General features: G+C 46.0%; 1 protein-coding gene across 1 annotated transcript; it reads left to right on the forward strand.

Annotated features, from left to right (window-relative positions):
- The first annotated feature begins 1535 nt into the window (after positions 1-1535).
- LOC142817214 (Na(+)/dicarboxylate cotransporter 3-like) lies at positions 1536-21434 on the forward strand. Its single transcript, XM_075894271.1, has 14 exons — positions 1536-1855; positions 3375-3533; positions 4531-4715; positions 8307-8436; positions 9269-9418; positions 11609-11912; positions 12912-12951; positions 13029-13160; positions 14116-14232; positions 15174-15257; positions 15761-15865; positions 20494-20671; positions 21138-21299; positions 21414-21434. Exons 1-14 carry the CDS (start codon positions 1571-1573, stop codon positions 21432-21434), a joined length of 2052 nt encoding a protein of 683 aa, XP_075750386.1. The 5' UTR covers positions 1536-1570.
- The last annotated feature ends 423 nt before the right edge of the window (positions 21435-21857 follow it).

The raw sequence follows: 21857 nt of genomic DNA on the forward strand, positions 1-21857 counted from the left end.
TCTTAAGCGTCGTTTTGGGACGCCTCGCTCAATGAAAAAAGTTACAACACAGTCCCCTTCCTTCCGCATGCTTCGCATAACATCGATCTCCGAGGTACGTGGTATCTGTCGAATCTTTTACTTCCGAAGTATGTTGCCCTCTATCATGACGGTAAGATACCGCAAGTTTTCATTGCGTAGACTAATAGAAGCATCGATAACATTATTCACTGACGTCTCTCACTTAAAGCTTTCTCGGAAGAATTGACGGGGGCCAGCCACCATGAAGGTAAGATGCATTTAGTACAGTGGTGCATTCTGATGTCTATAACGACGGAGCGTCGTGCTCACAACTGCACGAGTGACGTCTGCAGCCCTAAATCTGAGCATGCGTGGTGCCAACGACCCGGCTTTTATGCATTTTTATTACTGTTTATCACTGCGAATGCAACAACCGTTTTGGATACCGAAAGCGCTGTGAATGGTTTAGCATGAAAAAAACAAGCAAAAAATTATGACGCGAACCATGCTCGGTATAATATGATACCACAAACCGAGCATACGTTCACGGTATAAGAGATACTAATCTGGAAAATTGCACTCTATTTTTTTTTTTGGGGGGGGGGGGGGTTCAGAGCTATAGATTTTACAGTGCCTATAGTGGTGAAAGCAGTTATCGCGGCCGCGGCAATAAGTAAGGACAGACACTGCAAGGCAGGCACACCATTGGCGCATGCTCAGAATTGGCCCGTTTCAAACTGCAGGTGTCGCTCTTTCTATTCAAAGCGCGACGCTCCGTGGCAGCGGACATGAGCTGGCCACTGTGCATCGCTACGTGGCGGTATCCCATTAGCGAACCTATATTTACATATGTCTGATCTGAAAATATCTGCACTACGTCATTATTGCAAGAGAAATTGATACCGCTGGTTGGTATGTATTTCGTTAAATTACCGGTTAAAGTGAGAAGAAGGGTTGCCACAAACAACAGGGATTTGGATAAGATAACCACGTAAGGTTGGTGCACGCTTCTGTGATGTGTAATTTCACCTACGTTGCAGCCATGCACAACTGGCAGAAGTCAGAGCGTGATAAGCTCAACACGTTAATCAGAAAGGCTATCAAGAGAGCTCTCGGGCTTCCAAAGTACAGAAGCTCTGACAGACTGTTTCGTCTCGGCAAGCACAAAACGCTGGAAGAAATTGCAAAGGCACAGGAGAGGGCACAATTCGCCAGGTTCTCCACCACGCGTTCTGGTAGAAACATCCTGCGAGAGCTGGGGATCCTGTGAGAGCTGGGGCAGCATGGTTTACTTAGTAGCCTAAAATTTGGGAAATTTCAGAAATTTTACAACAGTATGATCCACCTTTGTCCTGGCCAGTACCCCTGAGTGAATAGGCGCAAATCTTTTTCTTGTTGGTGTCCTCTTTTCGTGGCTCTTACCCAATGCAGGGGATTGGCCGAGTGTTCATCGTAGGAGCATCACCATCATCATCGGTGTCGTCGTCATCATCTATAGAGCTCGAGACCAACGCCTCTTGCATCACGGTGACCTCGTTCTAGCAAGGGCGTAAGGATAGATAACGCAGTGATGGGCCAAGCCATGGGCGTAGAAGTAGAGCAGAGCAGGATGGAGACGGCCAGCCTGGTCGGACGGGTGACACGTGGAAGGGGTCATGAATTCGTGGAAAGAGCGACCGCGGCTGCCACCGACGACGCGCAGATGGCCGAGACGTCCGCGCTGGCCGCCTGCTCGCTGGACAAAGGCTGTCCCGTACTGGTCGACGGCAGAGGACATGGCGACGACGACGAAGACTACGACGACGGAGACCGTAGCCCCTTCGATGACGTCGACCTGCGCGACAGCAGTCCCGAGGTATCCCACGCATCATCCGACGACGTGCAAAGCTCATAGAGCATGGGTCTCAGACGCAGGCTTGCGGTTCGAGGACCTTTTTTTGCTTGCGGCTAGTCCTCACTCACACACGTAAACACACACACACGCCCACACACGCGCAGACACACACACGCAGGAGATGGTTTAGTAGTGTCCCAAAATTGCCCACTCACATTTCTTTTTTTCGTGAGGCATCTATGCGATCTTCGTGTCTTGAAACATACACAGAGCAAAATCTCAAATATGAATCGGTGTCCAGACTTTAGTCTTTCGTAAGATTGGCATCAGTATGTTTCTCTAATCCTAATGCCCTAATGCCAAATTCCGTTATTGAATTACTAATTCACGCGATATTTAAAAGGCCTTCTTTCAAATAGCGACTTTCGCTAACATTCTGTTCAAAATGTTATCATATGTCACTGCATTAAATGAACGCAGTGACGAAACGTGGCTGAGTGTTACTGCCTACGCAAAACGTGGCAGACCTTTCTATCGGTCTAAGAAATAAAGGAATAACGAAGATTATAGTGCAGGCTGAGAGCTTCCTATTTTTCTTATCGTACCTTAACACATTTCTGCTCTGTGCGTCAAACTTCTAATTAAGTTTTATTTTGGTCAAGCCAGTGCGTGATCAACTGCGTATTTCATGCGGTCTGCACACTCGTGGTTGATTCCAGTGATCGTTGTGAAGCATGTTTTCTCGTTTAGTCGTCGCGGTCGTGATAATGTATTTTGATACAGGTGGTCAAAATTTCCGGAGCCCTCCACTACGACGTCTCTCATAATCAAATAGTGGTTTTGGGACGTTAAACCGCACAAATCAATCATCAATCAATGTATTTTGATAGAATTAGTTTCGCTGGCACTTCCACGCTTTCACTACAAACTGCCTAAAGATAGGTCTTCCCGCATAGTCGATCGGAACGTGTGCGCCTCTGTACTGCTGATAAAACAAAAGGAGAGAAATAACCACGTTAAATCCGCCGGAAAAACCGACTGAGTCGCACAACTGGTATCTTCATCGACATCGTGCAGTTTCATAAATGGTAAAGTAAATGGTCAAGAAGGGCGAAACGGGTGCAAAGAAGGACGACAGGCACACAGCGCAGCGCGTGTATCGCTTTCCTTTGTTCCAATTTTCCAATGCACTGTGCTGTTTCCACTGTTTCACCAACGTGCTCAAGCGTCTACAGGTGGTGTTATTATGACAGTCAGCATGCGGAGACATTGTGCATCTTATGCATATAGGGCTGTCAGCAAAATCATTTGTCTATTTAAGCTTGAACAGCTTTGATTTAATGCCTTTTGCTTACGACAAGAGTGAGCTATACTGCAGTCTGTAGATCATTCGGAGAACACAACTAGGATGTTCAACCTTTTACACACGCTTGCCAGTTTACGCGACCACATGGAGGCGGGGAATATTTTTCCATCAACTCTTGATTCGCCGATTGAGTGCGCTCTGGAAGTAATTTTTATACTGCGCTCGATTCCTCAGGACATGGCGGCGCACGTCCGAGCCCTGCGGGGTGGCTTCGAGGACCCGCGTTTCTCCTCAGGCTGGGACGCGAGCAGAAGCCCACTGGCGTCCCCCGTGCTGTCACGAAAGAAGCCTCGCATCGTCCTGGTGTCCACGCACTCGAGTGGCAGTCTACAGGCAAGATAATAACCGAGCTCATTGTGGACGCGCTTTTCTGAATTATGCCACGTATACGGTCTGTCAGCCACGTGTTATTTCTCACAGTGCTCCAGATATGGCTTTGTCTTTCGCGCGGGTAGTTGTCGTTAGCACCGCATCTCTTCTCGGTGTAGCATACCTTGGCGGTCCTTATTTGTTTACTGCTCCCGAATTCGACGCGGTGCTTGCAGCACAAAATAGCACAGCTTTTAAGATTTGTGGCCGTTATTCGCAAGAAGCCACGACCACGAATTTATCCAGAATTTCGATCTGGGCCCTGGAAGAGGAGTGTTGGGGTGCGGTGAAATAGCTGTTTTGTTGTTGTCGAAAAGGAGATGCGAAATTTGAGATGGTGTTCGGAGGGGTATGTGAAAATCTCTAGCCTTGTCTAGGCATTGAGTTTCGACACCATGCAGTTGTTAGGAACCTCGTCCCGGAAATCTGTCACTGTGCTTGCCTTCAGATTTCCGACCGGACCAATATTTTGTTACTATAATACGCAGTCCAGGTGTCGACTTAGAAAGTAAGAAACACTGTGAGGCCACCGAGTTTATACGGTGTTCTGTGGCTGACCCGAAAGTCATGGAGTTCGATCTTTGCCGCGTTGGTCGAATTTCGGTAGAGGGGAAAAGCTAGAGGCCCGTGTATACGCCTATGTTTAGGTGCACATCAAAGAACCCCAGGAGGTCAACATTCCAGAATCCCTCTGTAAAATAAACCACACCGGTTGAGAGTTAAAGAAAATATTTGCGGCAGAGACTATATAATTACTGCCATAGTGTTCCTGGTGAACGCTGTCGTTGTTTTTCATCTTTTTTGTGTGTGTCCACGCACAGACTCGCGCCTTAGCGCACTAAAGAAATAATCAACACCCTTCACTACAACGTTTCCCATAGCCGCATAGCAGCTTTGACTCATGAAACCCCAACAATCATTATAACCGCCTAACCCTCGGCGGCTCCCCTTCAACCTGCAGGCCGGTGCTCGTTCCAGTGCCATGCGGAGCCTCCAGCAAGCAGCGTGGCGCCATCAAACGCTGTGGACATCGCTGAGCGTGATGGCGATCGTCACCATGGTAGTGGGCGCAGCGGTCGCGCTGGCCGTAACCACGGCGAGGAGCAACCGGCGCTCGCTGGCGCTGATGCGCGCGTTGCGCCATTGGTACGCCACGGACGACAACGGCACGCGCTCGCCCCTCGAACACGGGCGCATACCTCTGCCGGCTGACACCGGTGCCCCGACGATTTTCACCGACGCTGCCAACGACACACGTCCACAATTCGGGCTAGTGTTTCGATAAAGATTGCGCGCATGCGCGACTCGCACAAGAAGAAAGTGTGGGATGCAAGAATGCATTCTATATGCGGGTTCATGTGTAGTTGATGTATACCACGGCGATGCGGCCTTTGTGAATGGTTGATTGATTAATATGTGAGGTTTAACGTCCTAAAACCACCATATGATTATGAGATACGCCGTAGTGGAGGGCTCCGGAAATTTCGGCCACCTGGGGTTCTTTAACGGGCACCCAGATCTGAGCACACGGGCCTACAACATGTCCGCCTCCGTCGGAAATGCAGCCGCCGTAGCCGGGATTCAATTCCGCGATATGCGGGTAAGCAGCCGAGTACCTTAGCCGCTAGACCACCGCGGCGGGGCTTTTATGGATGAAGAGCGATAAAATAAAATAAGGAAAACGCAAGGAGGTTAGTCGGAAGAAAAAAACTGAAGGGACTGGTTATTTAAATATATAGAGGGAGAAGAAAATGAGGTGGATGCAGTGCAGTAACTTTGAGGGAATCTTTCGGATAACATTTTAACACCATTTCTACGGGGTGGAGGGGAACAAATGAAGGGACTGAATTGTCCAATCATAAACGTGGCTTCTGTGATCAGTTCCGGTAACGTGGGGGCGTTGCTGGAGCCAATCTCGTAATCCACTCTGTGACAGGCAGAAAAAGGTGAGATCAATGCTTTCGCACTTGTGACGACGAATCGGGCCATTGCACAGAAAAGTACTTTGCGCCTTGAATAGCGGCCCGTTCATTCATTCATTCGCAAAACTATTAGTGTCCTGAAGCCCGGTCTTTTCAGACCGAGGCGGGCCGCGTCCACGTCGGTACCGTCAGGCCGAGCATTGTGGCGTCATCGTGGACCTTCTGGACTGCTTTTAGTTGATCTTGATAAGACGCGCTTCGCACCATCGTCTGCCAGTAAAGCCATTGTTCTTCGGGGTCGGCGAGAGTCGCGGGACAGCCCGCCAGCATGTGTCTGATCCCAGTGATGCCATCGCACGCGTCACACTTGTCTTGAATTTCACTGTCAGAATGAAGTTTATGTAGATAATATGGAGTGGGGTAAGTTCCGGTTTGCAGTAAACGTAGCGTGACTGCCTGAGCCCTGTTCAATTTTGCGTGCGGCAGTGGGAATTGCCTACGCCCCAAGTGATATTCTGTGATGTCGATGTATGTGATTAAATTATCTTTATAGTCCCCGAAATGGTAGTGCGCGTCGGGTCGGGTCTGACCGGCAAAGCAAACGAGTCCTCGTGCCAGGTCATTCGTCATGCACCTCGTTGAGGTTGGCCCGAGTTTCATACACTTGTCCCATATGCGCAGGAAACCATCGTATTTGAGTATCAATAGGATTGACTTTGTTCATAAGTGTAACCACAGTCCCAGCGACATAGCCCTTGTCGAAGCTCGTAATTGCTGCTTTGGAGTCGTTATAAATGTATGACCATTTTCTGTTCCTAATAGCCAAAGCAATCGCGGCTTGTTCCGCCACCGTGGAGTCCTTAGTGAGTATAGTCAGGGCGTCCCGTACTTCTCCCTGGCTGTCTACCACCACAGCCGTATAGACCTCTTGGCCTTTTACCTAGGTTGCGTCCACGATGGCCGCCGGTTGTCCTACCTGTTCGATTTCTTTCAATAAAGCTTTCGCTCTCGCTTTTCGCTTGCTGACAATGTGTTCCGGATGCATGTTTCTCGGCAGGAGAGTGGTTCTGATTACGTCTCTAAGCTCCGCGTTCAGTGTGACCTCGACCTCCTTCGGGTTCTTCGATCTTTTGGGGACTGACCCGATTGCCCATTGAGCGGCCGGGTGGGACGCAGCATTTCCTGCAACCGAGAAGAAAAGCTACTGGTTTGCTTCTCGATAAGAAAAAACGGGTGGAATGATAGAAAAAGATGGTGCAGTCACGACGTCGCCAGCAAAAAGCAAGTGGATTGGAAAGGGGAGATAGAGGATAGATGTACATAGAGATAGAGGATAGATAAGTATAGATAGAAAGGAGGAAAGGAGAAAGCAGTAGATACCATGAAAAAAGAAACATTTGAAATTTTCTTTAATGTAATGGTTAATTCATTTAATTTTTTCTCTCTATTTTTTTCGTTTAGCATTACTGTAGTTATCATCCATAGGTTTCAATACGCTTTCTTGGCCAATCCCCAAGAGGACAGTCTTGAGGCTACAAGTTAACAAATAAATTCCTATAGAACAGCACTGCCATCATCATCGATGGAGGGTGGGAAGGGACAGGGGTTAATCCCCTCTTCCCCCACCTCGCCCAAAGGACTCTGCCGGACTTCAAAGAAACTTTATTCATTCAGAATATTTATTCATTCAGAAATTTTATTTATTCTCCGCCACATCAAAAACTTACAAGAGACGGAGGCCCGACTACAGGCGCCTTCAAAGCAACACATTCACATACGGCATACTATTGCATCATATGAGGCCAACATTGCATAACTACATCTGTCCTCACTGCAATGTGGCGGTCACTCGGGCACCCCTCCTACTAAGCGTTCCAAGTCTACAAGCAGCAGCACCAGATGTGGACCAAGACCTCCTCAGTGAAGCGTGGAAGGCTGCGATCTCCCAGCCGGACCTGGTCGACTAGCGTCAACTCGTCGCTCGAGCCCGGCGGGCTGTCCAGGCCAGAGGGTTCGTGGAATAAGGGACCCTCCCACCTTCACTCACAAGCTTTACTCAATAAATTCTCTCTCTCTGTCTCTCTCTCATTCAGAACAGCAATGCAGGGTAACCAGCATCATCACCATCATCAACAGCAGCAGCTCTCATTTTTTCGCATACGGGCTCGTGCCACATCTTGAGCAGATCATCATCATCCAGTCACGTTCCATTGTGTCTCGTGCCGCCACGCATTCGAAGCCCTGTTACCGTCCTGGCTCTCGTGCGCTCCACCGTAGGCCAGATACCATAGTCGACTTGTACCTGCTGTACTGGCATTCACTTCTAGTTCGTCCATCTCGACACCGTATGGTGAGTTTGTGCGCGAAGCTGTGAAATAATTCAGTAAACATCCTGGGCAGGCGACAAAAGAACTCGATGACGCAACGAGGCCTTATTTAGGACAGGCATGCAATAGCATGTACGTTACGCTAGGTGACGTTGGTTTGTATTCTAACTTAGGTGTTTTCGCCTTCCAGCACTCCTATCAAGTGTGTCGAAGTTTGCGCTTAGTAATAAAGTAGCTGGCGATCATACACGTGCGCACTGACGAGAAAGAAAGGGGGAGGGGGGGTCTGCTGCGAAACTTAGTCTCTTCGCGCGCACTGATTTAGACGGACTGGTAGCTTTTACTAAGAAAAAATTTTTAAAACATCCGATAAGAGGTTAGATGAGACACATGCAGTTAGCTACAGTTTGCGCATTTCCTTTCGGCGTAAAAGCCTTATGGAATAGCAAGAGTCTAATGTATGTCCTGCATTCATCTTTTCACCTCAGCGAGACCATGGGGGAGGCGTTGGATCCCTACTACGTCCGCTGGTTCAAGCGGTCCACATATATATTCCGCATGGTGATCGGCTATTCTGCGCCGCTCTTCTGCGTGCCGCTCATCAAAGTCGGCGACAAGGTGAGACGAAGTACTATATGTGTGTATATGTGTGGGGAGCATAATGGTGTTTGAAATACAGTCTGTGGGTTAGAATGGCAAAAAGAAATTCCGTGCTTCAAGTGGACAAAAAAAAGTATGTCACTAGTGATGTAAAGTGAAAATATAAAAACATCACCCCCCCACACACACACACACACGGTGTTCTGGTGGCTAAGGTACTCGGTTGCTGACCCGCAGGTTGCGGGGTCGAATCTCGGCTGCGGCGGCTGCATTTTCGATGGAGGCGAAAATCCTGTAGGCCCGTGTGCTCAGATTTTGTAGAGCGTGAAAAAAAAACAGGTGATCTAAATTTCCGGAGCTCTCTACACGGCGTCTCTCGTAACCATATGGTGGTTTCGGGACGTTAAACCCCACATATCAACATCATTGAGAAATATCATACAAAATTATACAAAGACGAATTATACATTATACAGTAGTTTATTAAATAAATGCGTAGTGTCGGCTCAGTATGTTCAACTGATTGGCATGACATCACTCTTATGGTAGCTGACTGTTGGCTAATTGTGGCTATATGTTGTCTAATGACGCCTAATGCAGCATATCCGCTCTTACTGTAATAAATTGGAAAACTACATGCGTTCTTCTGTAAGGTTCCTCTTTGGTAAGTTCACCACAAAATTATTTTTTTTTCGCACTTGGTTCCGCAGCAATCGCGCAGTAATGGCAATGCATGTGTTACGACAAGTCTCAAAGCACGTATAGGCGCGAACGATGTTCCAATTCACTGCAAGGTACCCGCATACTTCTAGTTCTGTGTATTCACTTTTCTTTGTGGGATCTTCTGCAGAGTCTACGCTGTCTGTACGTGCTGATAGTGACGTACGAGCAGCTGCTGTTCGGCACCGTGCACCCAGGCGTCGCCAGCTTTCTGCCGTTCGTGTATCTACCGTTGCTCGAGATAGACACCATGTCCGAAGTCTGCAACAAATATTTCACGGTACGCTCCCACGTGAACCTCCAACGTTCGTCGCATCAAGTTATTCCCTGCGAGATTAAACGTGCTATCGAGCAGATGGTCGCTGACTTTAACTTGATAGTTCTTGTGAAAACGTGCAATCCAAGCCAAGCGATGTTTGCCACATTTCTGCAACTAATAAAACAAGTATTATCTTAGTCATGTCTGTAGATTACCGTTCTGCACAAATTGTACAGTTACTTCTGACCATCAAAACAAGCTTGGCATAAGAGAAAACTAGTTGTACATAATGACATGTTACGACATTGCCTTTCGTGCGGTAACTCGGTGCACGTGTGACGACACCGGCCCCAATTGCATCTGCTGAGATCACTCATTTTCTTCTGCGGTAACCATAGGCTGCGTTATATTCTAAAAGAGCTAAAAAGCGAACTTTCTGAAAGTTTCTGCGGCCAAGATACAACATATAAGATAACCGCCGTGAAAATTGGCCTGGAACGGTTCTATGTCCGGGCTGCTAATTCGGCTCAAAATTCAAATATGAAACTTGAACGTTAATTTTGTGTTTCAAGATTTAACTCGTGTAACTGCAACATTTACAGACACACACAAAAAACATACCTCTAGAAGCACCTTAAATTGGTTCGATGCTTCGTTGTACAGTGTTCATCTTAAACCTAAGCTTATTGAACCACCACCTTATACTCCCCAAGCAGGATTTCTTTTTTTGTGTGCGTGTTTCTCAGCTTGTGCAGCCAATTTATGATATTAGTGCGACCGACATAGTGTGTGCATTTCTGCGTCCGAGCATCAATGCTGGTAGTGCTTTTTTCCTATTTTTCATTTAGCTTACATGTATTTTTATAAACGTATTGTGTTTGTTTAGTACACCCGGCCACGTGCACTTTTAATAGTGTATTGCCAGTTCTAGTTTTTTGGGGGTGCGTAATCTGGGTGTCTTAGCAGCGCCGTTTTCATGATCATCATCATCATCATCAGCCTGACTACGTCTACTGCAGGACAAATTCCTATCCCATGTTCCGCCAGTCAACTCGGTCCTGTGCTTGCTGCTGTCAGTTTATACCCGCAAACTTCTTAATCTCATCTGCCAACCTAACCTCCTGTCTCCCCCTAACTCACTTGCCTTCTTAGGAATCCAGTTAGTTACCCTTAATAACCAGCGGTTATCCTGTCTACGTGCTACGTGCCCGGCCCATGTCTATTTCCTCTTTTTGATTTCAACTATGATATCCTTAACCCTGGTTTGTTCCCTAATCCGCTCTGCTCTCTTCTTGTCTCTTAAGGTTACACCTACCATTTTCCTTTCCACTGCTCGCTGCTTCGTCCTCAATTTAAGCTGAACCCTCTGTAAGTCTCCACGTTTCTGCTCCGTAGCTAAGTACCAGCAAGATGCAGCTGCTATATACCTTCATTTTGAGGGATAGTGACAATCTACCTGTCATGATTTGAGAGTGCTTGCCAAATGTGCTCCACCCCATTCTTATTCTTCTAGTTACTTCATTCTCGTGGTTCGGCTCCAAGGTTATTACCTGTCTTAAGTAGGCATAGTCTTTTACACCTTCAAGTGCACCATTACCTATCTCGAAGCGCTGTTTTCATCGGAGGTTGTACATTACTTTCGTTTTCTGCAGATTAATTTTAATACCTATTTTCTGCTCTCCTTGTCTAACTCTATAATCATGAATTGCGATTCGTCCCCTGAGTTACTCAGCAATGCATTGTCATCGGCAAAGCACCGGTTTATCGTATGGTAATTACGGTAGTACCGTACAGTCTTAACTTTCCCACCACTTTTTTTTAGTCGGCGAGACCTCTATTAACCACTTTGATCCCGTCATGCCGCACAGAACTAGCTACTTACGGGGCAGGAACGTTCTCTGCGTGCAGACCATGACCATACCGTTAAACGGCACTGCTGAAATGCTATTCAGTCATGAACAAAACTTCACAGGGATAACGTGGCAACGAAAAGCACGTATAAGACCACGTTGACTGGCGGATCATGAAAGAGGTCTTTCCACTTCAGTGGGCGTAGACATGATGATGATGATGATGATGATGATGATGATGATGATGAAATTTTATTAATGCGCCAGCGCAATGAGAGACAATGAATATCCACCTAATGACCTTTTCCTATAGCATTCTTACCTACAGGTCCCTGTCTTCTTTTGCGTCTTCGGTGCACAGGAGCTGTTCTTCACCTGCTTCGGGCAGTTGGCCTACACGGCGGCCATGACGACGAGCGGCCTGTGCCACCGGCTCGCCCTCTGGTCGCTGCGACACATGGCCTACGGCATCGAGCTCGGCATATTCACCCTGATGGCTGTCTCCATGGCCATCTCCTTCTGGGTGGACAACGCTATAGCCACGATGACCACGGTGTCCGTGGTCAACGATACGTTCGGCATCATACAGCGAAACACTTACATACGCATGACGCAAGACTCTTCCTTCCGGGAGCTGAACATGACGTCGAGCAACAGCGGAGAAGGTAAGGTATCCTGTCTACAGGGGTAGAAAATTACAGGATCAATAAGTGCCAGTGGCTGGTGGAGTCGCCAGGGACCCCCCCCCCCCCCCGAAAAAAAATTTGGCGTGGCATACACAGTTCGAAATGACACTCGAAGACATCTTCCTGCCCGACGCCCACTTCAGATCAAGATGGTGCCCCCCCCCCCTCCCTGCAAACAAAATTTGCTACCCATGCCTCTTTCAGTGGCACAACAAAGGTCTGTCAGTGACTTCAGGATATAAGTAGTTAACAGCTGAAAGAACGAACAGTCATGAATGACATCAACACTCGTAGAAGATTAGTAATAGATAAAAAAATGTTTATTGGAATTGGAACGATGGGACACAGATCTAGCTTCCTATTTGTTTCATTACGAAATTTCGAAACTTTGTGTAAGTCCTTTTCGAAGACCTTTGAGAAGTAGATTCGTCTTTCTGTGACTTGAAAACATTCACATGGTGATTAACAAAATAATATGTGTTCACGCTATTAACATCTACAGAGTGAACTGTGTAGGGATATTAGACAGAACATTACGCTAAAAACAGACACATTAAAAACGGAAAGGAAGACTTTTTACGGCACCACACTCTCATGGTACCTGATAGAAGGGTTATTCGATTCGCATTAGGTACCGTAAGCTGTCAGTAGTTGCAATGTTATTGCGGAAGTACTGGGTTTGCGTTGGTCTAATGCGGATGTAAAGGTGACAAGCAGAGGTGGGGGTAAAGAAAGCTGCGGAGTTCGTGATCTCGTTTGGTAAACCTCCTATCTCCGCTATGTTAAACGTGTAAGGTGGCAAGGAAGCTCACTAATGGGAAAACAGTACGTTACCGCATTTAATGTGCAGTATATAAGGCGTCGTTTGTACAGAATACGCATCAATCTGACTGTAATATTACTACTATTATGTCTAACCTAAAGAAAGGTGCTTTGCTTTCCGTATTTATTTTTATTTTTCAATTTGCCTTTTTGCAGACAACATTCCTATTACTGAAGAGTTAGCTGACGAATTCACGTAAGGGTGAAGTTCATATCGTTGTTCAAGTCGATTTCTGTGTATTTTTTTTTACATTTCCATGGCGTTTCACGCAGGAAATTGGACCGTATGCGGCAAACCACCTTGATTGGCGTCGGCTTTTGTGCGACGCTAGGCGGGATGGGCTTACTCTCGGGTCACGTGATTAATTACTACCTCCTTGGTTACATCACTGAGTTGAGTATAACGTATGCCGTAAACAACGGTAACTTCCGGTTACGCACCGCGTTCTTTCAGAAAATGCCTTCTGGCATACGTATAGAAAGTATAACGTGTTGTTGTTGTTGTTGTTGCTGTTGCTGTTGTTGTTGTTGTTGTTGTTGTTGTTGTTGTTGTTGTTGTTGTTGTTGTTTGGGCTTACTCTCGGGTCACGTGATTAATTACAACCTCCTTGGCTACATCACTGAGTTGAGTATAACGTATGCCGTAAACAACGGTAACTTCCGGTTACGCACCGCGTTCTTTCAGAAAATGCCTTCTGGCATACGTATAAAAAGTATAACGTGTTGTTGTTGTTGTTGTTGTTGTTGTTTGGGCTTACTCTCGGGTCACGTGATTAATTACTACCTCCTTGGCTACATCACTGAGTTGAGTGTAACGTATGCCGTAAACAACGGTAACTTCCGGTTACGCACCGCGTTCTTTCAGAAAATGCCTTCTGGCATACGTATAGAAAGTATAACGTGTTGTTGTTGTTGTTGTTGTTGTTGTTGTTGTCGTTGTTGTTGTTGTTTTTGTTGTTGTTGTTGTTGTTGTTGTTGTTGTTGTTGTTGTTGTTGTTGTTGTTGTTGTTGTTGTTGTTGTTGTTGTTGTTGTTGTTGTTGTTGTTGTTGTTGTTGTTGTTGTTGTCGTCGTCGTCGTCGTCGTCGTCGTCGTCGTCACCTACGGACAGCTACTCAACAGCCTTTTCAACCTTTTGTGTACTAACTTATAGCTTTCAATCCATAAGGACGTGGATAACAATTAGTCATTTGAAATGGACTTACGAGGGACTTTCACCTAAAGTGCAAACGTAGCTTATATATACTACATATCTATGATCACATTTTACTATAAAATCATTGTGGTTTGTAAGATGACTACTGACGATATGGTTCGTGCGAGGTGTAAGCGTTTAGGCAAATGTTTACGCTGCACTTGCAGTGAATATGGCCCGTTAGTCATCACTCCGCTGTCTTGGTGCCTGTTCCACCTTCCTCTGTGCTTCGTGCTGCTCGTAGCTACGTGGGCCGTGCTTCACTTCCTCGCTTTGGGCAACACGTGAGTCTGTCATTCAGTGTCTTGTCGCAGATATCACACCAGCTGTTTCCATACCAACTGCACAGTGTCGAAGCACTAGGCAATCACCAAGAAAACATATTTCTTTTAACACTGCAGCTGCGCTTCCTAATCTTTTTTTTTTTGCTTATAAAATTAAACAGATGGTCACTTCGACATAAACAGATACTCTTTTCGATATGCTTTCTGATCCTGAAAAGTTTGCATTGTGGTTCATACGGTGGCTGTTGAGACATACGGGAGGTCATCCTAGCGCGACAGCCACATTTATCAGTGGCCAATCTATTAGCATCTACATAAGCACCATTGTCCTTCACATCCCACCTCATGACTATTACAAAAGAAACCAGTACGAGAGAAACCAGGACAAACAGAACCAGTACGAAATAATGCTCTTCGATACATCACCATACTTATTCCCCCAATATCGGCTTTACTATTGCGCAGAGGCGGTATATATAAGCGCTCTCGGCAGTTTTGTTCTTTTTCTTTCTTCCTCTCATACGTGTTGCGAAAAAAAAGCGAAGAAAAAGAGGGGGGTGGGGGTCATCACTTCGGTGTCTTCGGTGTCTTGCAGTGGCACTCGTACGTCGACGTTCGTTCGCCGCAGTGTATTGCTTCGATTAACTTGATCCAGAATTATCTATTTCGTATCCGTCAGTGTTGTTTTTTGAAATACGTCGTTTGAATATTAGAAAAACTGGAAGTTCTCAACCGCTAGTGCTTGGAAGAGATACAACTGTGTAACTCGTTACACGTACCACTAAAAAATGAGCGTTGAAGAAGGGTACACTCTATGGTTTTTGAGGCAAGCTATCGACAATTGAACAGTGAGTCATTGGTAGGCGTTTATTGATCTTCTTTTTCGTCACCTTTTCTTTACTCTCTCTCTCTCTGTCTCTCTCTCTCTCGCTGAATGACAGGGTGGCATCAAGATACCGGGAGCATATCGACGAAGACCTAAAGAAGGCCATCAACGAGCAAGTTGAAGCGTTGGGCCCGCTAAAGTAAGTACGGGAGGAAGGTACGAATGCTATCAACAGAACCGCTGAGGTGCAGTGACGCAGACTTCTTCCTAATAGGCATGAAACATTTGGTGCAGCCACGCATTTCGTAAAGCTGAAGGCCAAAAAAAAACAAAACTTGTTCTTAGCACAAGTCTACAAGATCGATAACGTGAAAGTTCTTCAGTGCACCTCGCTACGTACGGCGTTGACAAGATAAATTTATAAACAAAGAAGTAAACAAACAAACAAATAACATTGTCAAAACGTAATACAGAAGGATGGTAAAAAATCAATTCTTTTTCGTCAAAAACAATGCGGCAACAGTTTTTAAAACAGTCGTATTCGATATCTACCATTATCGTTAGATGTCTGCCGGCACTGAAAGATCTTGAAGGTAGCGGGCGATCATCGCCTTTACCGGGTTTGTGAGGACTTGCGCAAATACATTTCTTGAAGCACCGGCATGTCTGACGCAGGGATGCTTTACTTCGCACCCATTGCAGGCTGCACGAAGGCGGCGTACTCTTGAACTACATCCTGCTGAATGCGCTTCTCTTCTTGGGCACCAGGTTCACACACGAACTCAGCAAGCGCTCCGGCGTCGCCCTGTAAGTCCGGGGTCTGCGGCAGTGTGCATTCGGCTCGAGTTCAACACTAATACTGACCCGCCGAAACCCGATGCGATAACTGCGCTACTGAGAACTTTCATTGCGTTATTTTCGCGGCATATTATAATAATAGATAGGATTTCACGTCCCCAAACCAGAATATGATTATGATGAACGTGAGCCAAGCGAGGTATTTGGCTATTTGATTTTCATGATTGAAAAAATTATGCTAGTGTTGCTGCCAAAAACGGAGTTAGGGAGGAGACACAAAATGAGGTGGACACTATGCAAGCTTGTAGTGTCCACCTCAACAAATGCAGCGCATTTTTTTTCAATTATTATAAATGCCATAGTTGAGGCCTAAGAAAATCGCGGGTCTCTTTTCGACTCCCCTAAGAGGATGTGAAGGTTTTCACCTGCCTCCAAGATTGGAGGCACCTTCCCTCGTGTTGTGCTGTAGCCTCCGTGATCCAAGCCACGATGTCATGTGATGACGGTATCATGTGGCGTTACGTCGTGCGGCATCATGCCTGGTTTAGTGACGTCATTATGACGTCCCAAATTTTTGCGACATGTTACGTAGTGACGACGTCATGTGGTGACTTCATCGCGGGATTATGGTTTCTTGCATTGTGCTGCGTCCGACGCCGCGAGACGCCGATGGTCAATTTTCGTGTTTGATGAGGCGTTTAGAACTTTCGCCTTGGCAAATTTGTAAAACCTGCGGTTGTTTTAAGTGTGCACCTAAATCTAAGCATATTCGTCTGTAGCATTTCCCCAAGATCAAAATGCGGCTCCCACGGCCGAGACTCCATTCCGCAACCATAGGGTCAGCCATGGAGCATCGTAACCACAAGACCAGTTTTCCTTGTGGGACAGTCGTACAAATGTGTGTCACGTTTTTTGATGATTTCATTTGTGGGGTTTAACGTCCCAAAACCACTACTTGATTATGAGAGACGCCGTAGTGGAGGGCTCCGGAAATTTTGACCACCTGGGGTTCTTTAACGTGCACCCAAATCTGAGTACACGGGCCTACAACATTTCAGCCTCCATCGGAAATGCAGCCGCCACAGCCGGGATTTGATCCCGGGACCTGCGGTGTGTCACGTTTTTCCTGTATTTAAAACACCCATAATAAAAACTTCGAATCCCCGCTGCGGCGGCTGCATTTCCGATGGAGGCGGAAATGTTGTAGGCCCGTGTGTTCAGATTTGGGTGCATGTTAAAGAACCCCAGGTGGCCTAAATTTCCGGAGCCCTCCACTACGGCGTCTCTCATAATCACATGGTGGTTTTGGGACGTTAAACCCCACATATCAATCATAATAAAAACTAGCCATACTTCGGCAGGGGATCTAAAGTCGATACCACTGGCTCACGTGTAAAAGCCGCATAGCATGAAGTTATAATTAGTCCAGTATAAGGGCTTTCAATGGATTTATGCATGTACATGTTTCTGCGAGAATTCTGTTTCGGCACACCCAGCTACAGGTATGGCGAAACCAAGAATGATACACCCAACCTCTCGAGGTTGGGTGCATCATGCGCACGGCATCTTCATTACCTGTGACCGCTGTGACTGTCGCAAGATAATAAGCGAGGCCTTTTATGGCGAGCGCCTTGGATTCCTCATGAAATGCAAAGAAATATTTGACCATCAGCGTGCCGCGTCAGCGGCAATGACACGACTTATGCAAAAAGTAATCGTCACGTGACAAAGTCGTGTAACTTCATGTAACGTGATGACGTCATCACATTATATCACTTGGACAGAGGTGCGCCGATCATGGAGGCAATGCAAAAACATGTGAGGCGCAGAAAGCTTGCAATGGTTCCTATACTGGAGCAGAGGCGGCGCTAGCGGGGAGCACGAAGTGTCGAGACCCCTTCGCTCCAACAAGAACAAGCATAATCAAAACATAACGCATAAATTCTGTGCCTCCTTGCCTGCCCCCCCCTCCCAATGGAACTATATTGTCGTCGGTGCCCCCTCAAAAAAAAACATCCTGGCGCCGCCGCTGTCCTGGAGGAAACCACGTTAGGCACAAAAAGCCCTCGGAAGTGAACGGGAAAGATGGTGAATTGATACGTGAACTGAGAAGAAGGTAGATTTCGCCTTCAAATCGTCCGAGACAAATGCATAAGGAAACCTGCGAGTTTTCCTCACCATGAACAAAATTTACGGCAGCTTTAAAAAATAGAGCACTTTACCATGAAAGGAGAGAGACGAGTAACGGCGATAATCGCAAACATCGAGTGACGCGGGGACAGGGCGCGTGTTTTTACATAGTTACCTTTAAAAAGTAAGAAAAAAGTCATGACTCATTACTTTTTTAGTCATAGGACCGAAAAGAGCGTTAATGTGTCATGTAAACTCTAAGCAATGTTAGTAAAAAAGAAATAAGCTGCACCGGTGAACGACTTTAGGCCAGTTGATGCTCCAATAGGAGAATGAGAAATGACACGTTTACTACGAGAACAAGGAAGCAACGACACACGGTGCGCTAAACAATCTTTTTGCTGAGAGGCAAAATGTGCGTCTGACGTTTACATTTTTACGTTTTACCCTTCTAACTTTTTTAATGAATTTGCGTCTTTCATTGACATGGTTTATATGTACCAGTTTTGAACGACGAAACAGCTCTATAACTGGACGAACACGAGAGGGCACAAATCGGGTTGACCGGTGGCGATGTACTGGGCATGTGCTATAGCAGGCATTGCTTTTCCGTATTTTGCCTCGCTGCAATAAAATTTCTGTTTGTTAACGCATCGCGTGCTTCGCTTCTTCATTGTCCTCGTCGTATAAGCGTTTCTTTTCCTTTTCAAGTAAATGGATCGTCTTTTGTCCTACAGCAGCATAGCCGTACGCATGTGAGGGTGCACGACGCGATGATCAAAGATTATAGGCTCGGTGGTGGCAACCTGTCCCTCCATTCGACATAGGTTTTATTGCCGCTTATATGGACACTCTTGGCTCATTTTTGCCGTCGCCGTCATGTCCCAGATATGCATATATGCTTATGTATAAACAAGGCATAACAACATAAACAGGGTGTGCGCGCGTGTGCTGCCTAATGCGCTCTGTTTATCTCTCTATCTTTCATCTCCCCCATCCCCCTACCATGCGCAGGGTAGCAAACCGGCTGCCTATAGGCTGGTTAACCTCCCGGCCGTTCTTTTCCTCCTATTTTCCTTACTTCCTTGGCTGATTTTTGCCGTCGCCGTCATGTCCAAGAGATGCATATGGTCTTATATATAAACAAGGCATAAAGAGAAATGAATCAGTAGAAAGACATTCTAAAGCAACATGCCGGAGATTCGAACAAACGACCCTCGCTCCGCAGCCCGCTGCGCAAGGCAACGCAGCCACTCGCCATGCTTGTGCCGATGATGTAACGGCGAGCTATTCATGTGCATCATTTACCGCTCGTGGTACGCATGTCTCGGAACAGCTCGAGCGCATTTTCTATTACCAACGCTCTTACATTCTCTTTCAAATTGAAAACTGCCCTTGAATCCGCTTCTGTTCCATTCATGATGTAGAAGAATAAAAAAAAAAACGCAGAGCACTCCACCATGTGGCAGGAGACGCAAAGAGGTCATTCCACGTGCCACAGTTTAAAAGAAAAAGAAAAAGCAAACAGCGTCAGCTACTGCATAGCTGACATTTTCAGCGCGTTCCTGAAATGCAAACACGTAACAAAGTATACGGTTATTAGTTCACACTTGTCCTGTACATACATGCGCGTTTTTTGTTTTTTCGGGCGTCCTTCTTTGTGCAGTGGCGCCGAGCTGAAAGTATTGAGCGTCTTCTTGTTCTTCGTGTGATATCTGTCGCATTCATTGATTCGCCCTAGTGGCGAAACTGTGACTTTTTTTTTCTCCCTCGATAACGGCGAACGAGGACCTCTGATATTGCATTCAAAAACTGCTCGCCTCCCAGCTTTGCCACCCAAAAGCGGAGGACCATTGTTAAATTCAAGACACGTCATCAATTTATTTTCAATTTTGCATTCATTTGGAAGCTTTTCGTCGAACTTTACGAAACGGGTGAGGGGGTAGTGATGGACCGTCAACCCATTCTTTTGTAAAATCGTGCACACGGGTATACGGGCAGCAATAATCACGAGCTATCTTGCATGCATTTACTCGCATTATTGCCGCACCCACCGCATTTCCAGAACACGAACGACACACTAGTTTGTTATTAGCGTGACATAGCATTCTTGATATGAAAGTGGCGAGCGCTGAGTTCAAGAAAGAGAATGCTAGCAAGACATATGGCGATTATTGTTTTAGGACAAAAAGACGCCCTTTTTGCTTGTCATATTTTTTTTTTCAGATAGAACGTGGCACGTTACGACCCGCCCAAACGAGTAACACACGCACTTTGTTGTTGTTGTTGTTGTTGTTGTTGTTGTTGTTGTTGTTGTCGTTGTTGTTGTTGTTGTTGTTGTTGTTGTTGTTGTTGTTGTTGTTGTTGTTGTTGTTGTTGTTGTTGTTGTTGTTGTTGTTGTTGTTGTTGTTGTTGTTGTTGTTGTTGTTGTTGTTGTTGTTGTTGTTGTCAAGGCGTAGCTCAATTGTTAGTTCCCACTCTCATCTGGGCTGACGTTGCGCTCGCAGCACGCACAGTGCCCTCTGGGTTGGCTTCACGATCATGCTGTTTATATTCCCGTCCGAGTCGATGACGCGATGCGACAGCAGCCGCCGGCTGCTCACGTGGGCCGAGCTGAACAACGACATGCCCTGGTACACTCTGCTGCTCGCAAACACATGCGTGCTGCTGAGCACCTACTTCCGAGTGAGTACGCATACATACATACATACATACATACATACATACATACATACATACATACATACATACATACATACATACATACATACATACATACATACATACATACATACATACATACATACATACATACATACATGCATGCATACATACATACATACATGCATGCATACATACATACATACATACATACATACATACATACATACATACATACATACATACATACATACATACATACATACATACATACATACATAGATACATAGATAGATAGATAGATAGATAGATAGATAGATAGATAGATAGATAGATAGATAGATAGATAGATAGATAGATAGATAGATAGATAGGAATAATGGACGGACGGGCGCGTTTTGTTTTGAATGTAAATAAAAGTGCTAGGACATCTCATAATTCATAAAAATAGCAATAACTAAGTACACTGCGATTGCATTGGAATTTGCAGACAACCGGTCTGCAGCAGCTGGCGAGGGACGAAGTGCACGAACACTCGCTGCCCAAGCCCCTCTATGTGCAGATTGTGATTTCGATCGTCACGTCAGTCATGTGCGAGCTCTGCCAAAACACGGTCGTGGTTGCCATCTTCGCGCCATACGTTACGCACCTGGTAAGTATAAAAAGAAACGCTATATTCAACCTCCAACTATTCGCCTATTCGCTCCAATGCTATTCGCCTCCAACGCTATTCAACCCCCATTTTTTTTATTCCTGGGTTGTGTAGACTTACGTACAGACAAACTAATGCAATGAGAATGGAAGTGACTGATAACACGCAGACCTAAGTTATTCGCTTTAGAAAATTCAAAATACAAGAAAAAAATGCCTATCCTCGAAAATCCTTTTTTAGAAGTCACCTGACCACATTTAACTCACCCGATAATGTCAGATGGCTCCCCCAGTGAAATTAAGGTCCCTAGAAAACACATCTAGGGACCTTAAGTGAAATGAGCTGGAAGCGCCCACGTGGTAGAAGCTCGCACACTATTGTTGCTTGTTTTTTTTCCAACGTAACGTTGTCATCGTTGCCACAGCAACAAACGTGGCACAAGAAGAATAAAAAGATATAGGTCTGTCATATGAGCAGTTGACCCTCGAAAGCCGAAAATCCAGTGGTGAAATGGCAGCCCAACTATAGTGTACTAGCCCAATGTTATTAGATCTTTGA

The sequence above is a fragment of the Rhipicephalus microplus genome, chromosome 5 (genome assembly GCF_043290135.1).
Source record: "Rhipicephalus microplus isolate Deutch F79 chromosome 5, USDA_Rmic, whole genome shotgun sequence".
NCBI lineage: Eukaryota > Metazoa > Arthropoda > Arachnida > Ixodida > Ixodidae > Rhipicephalus > Rhipicephalus microplus.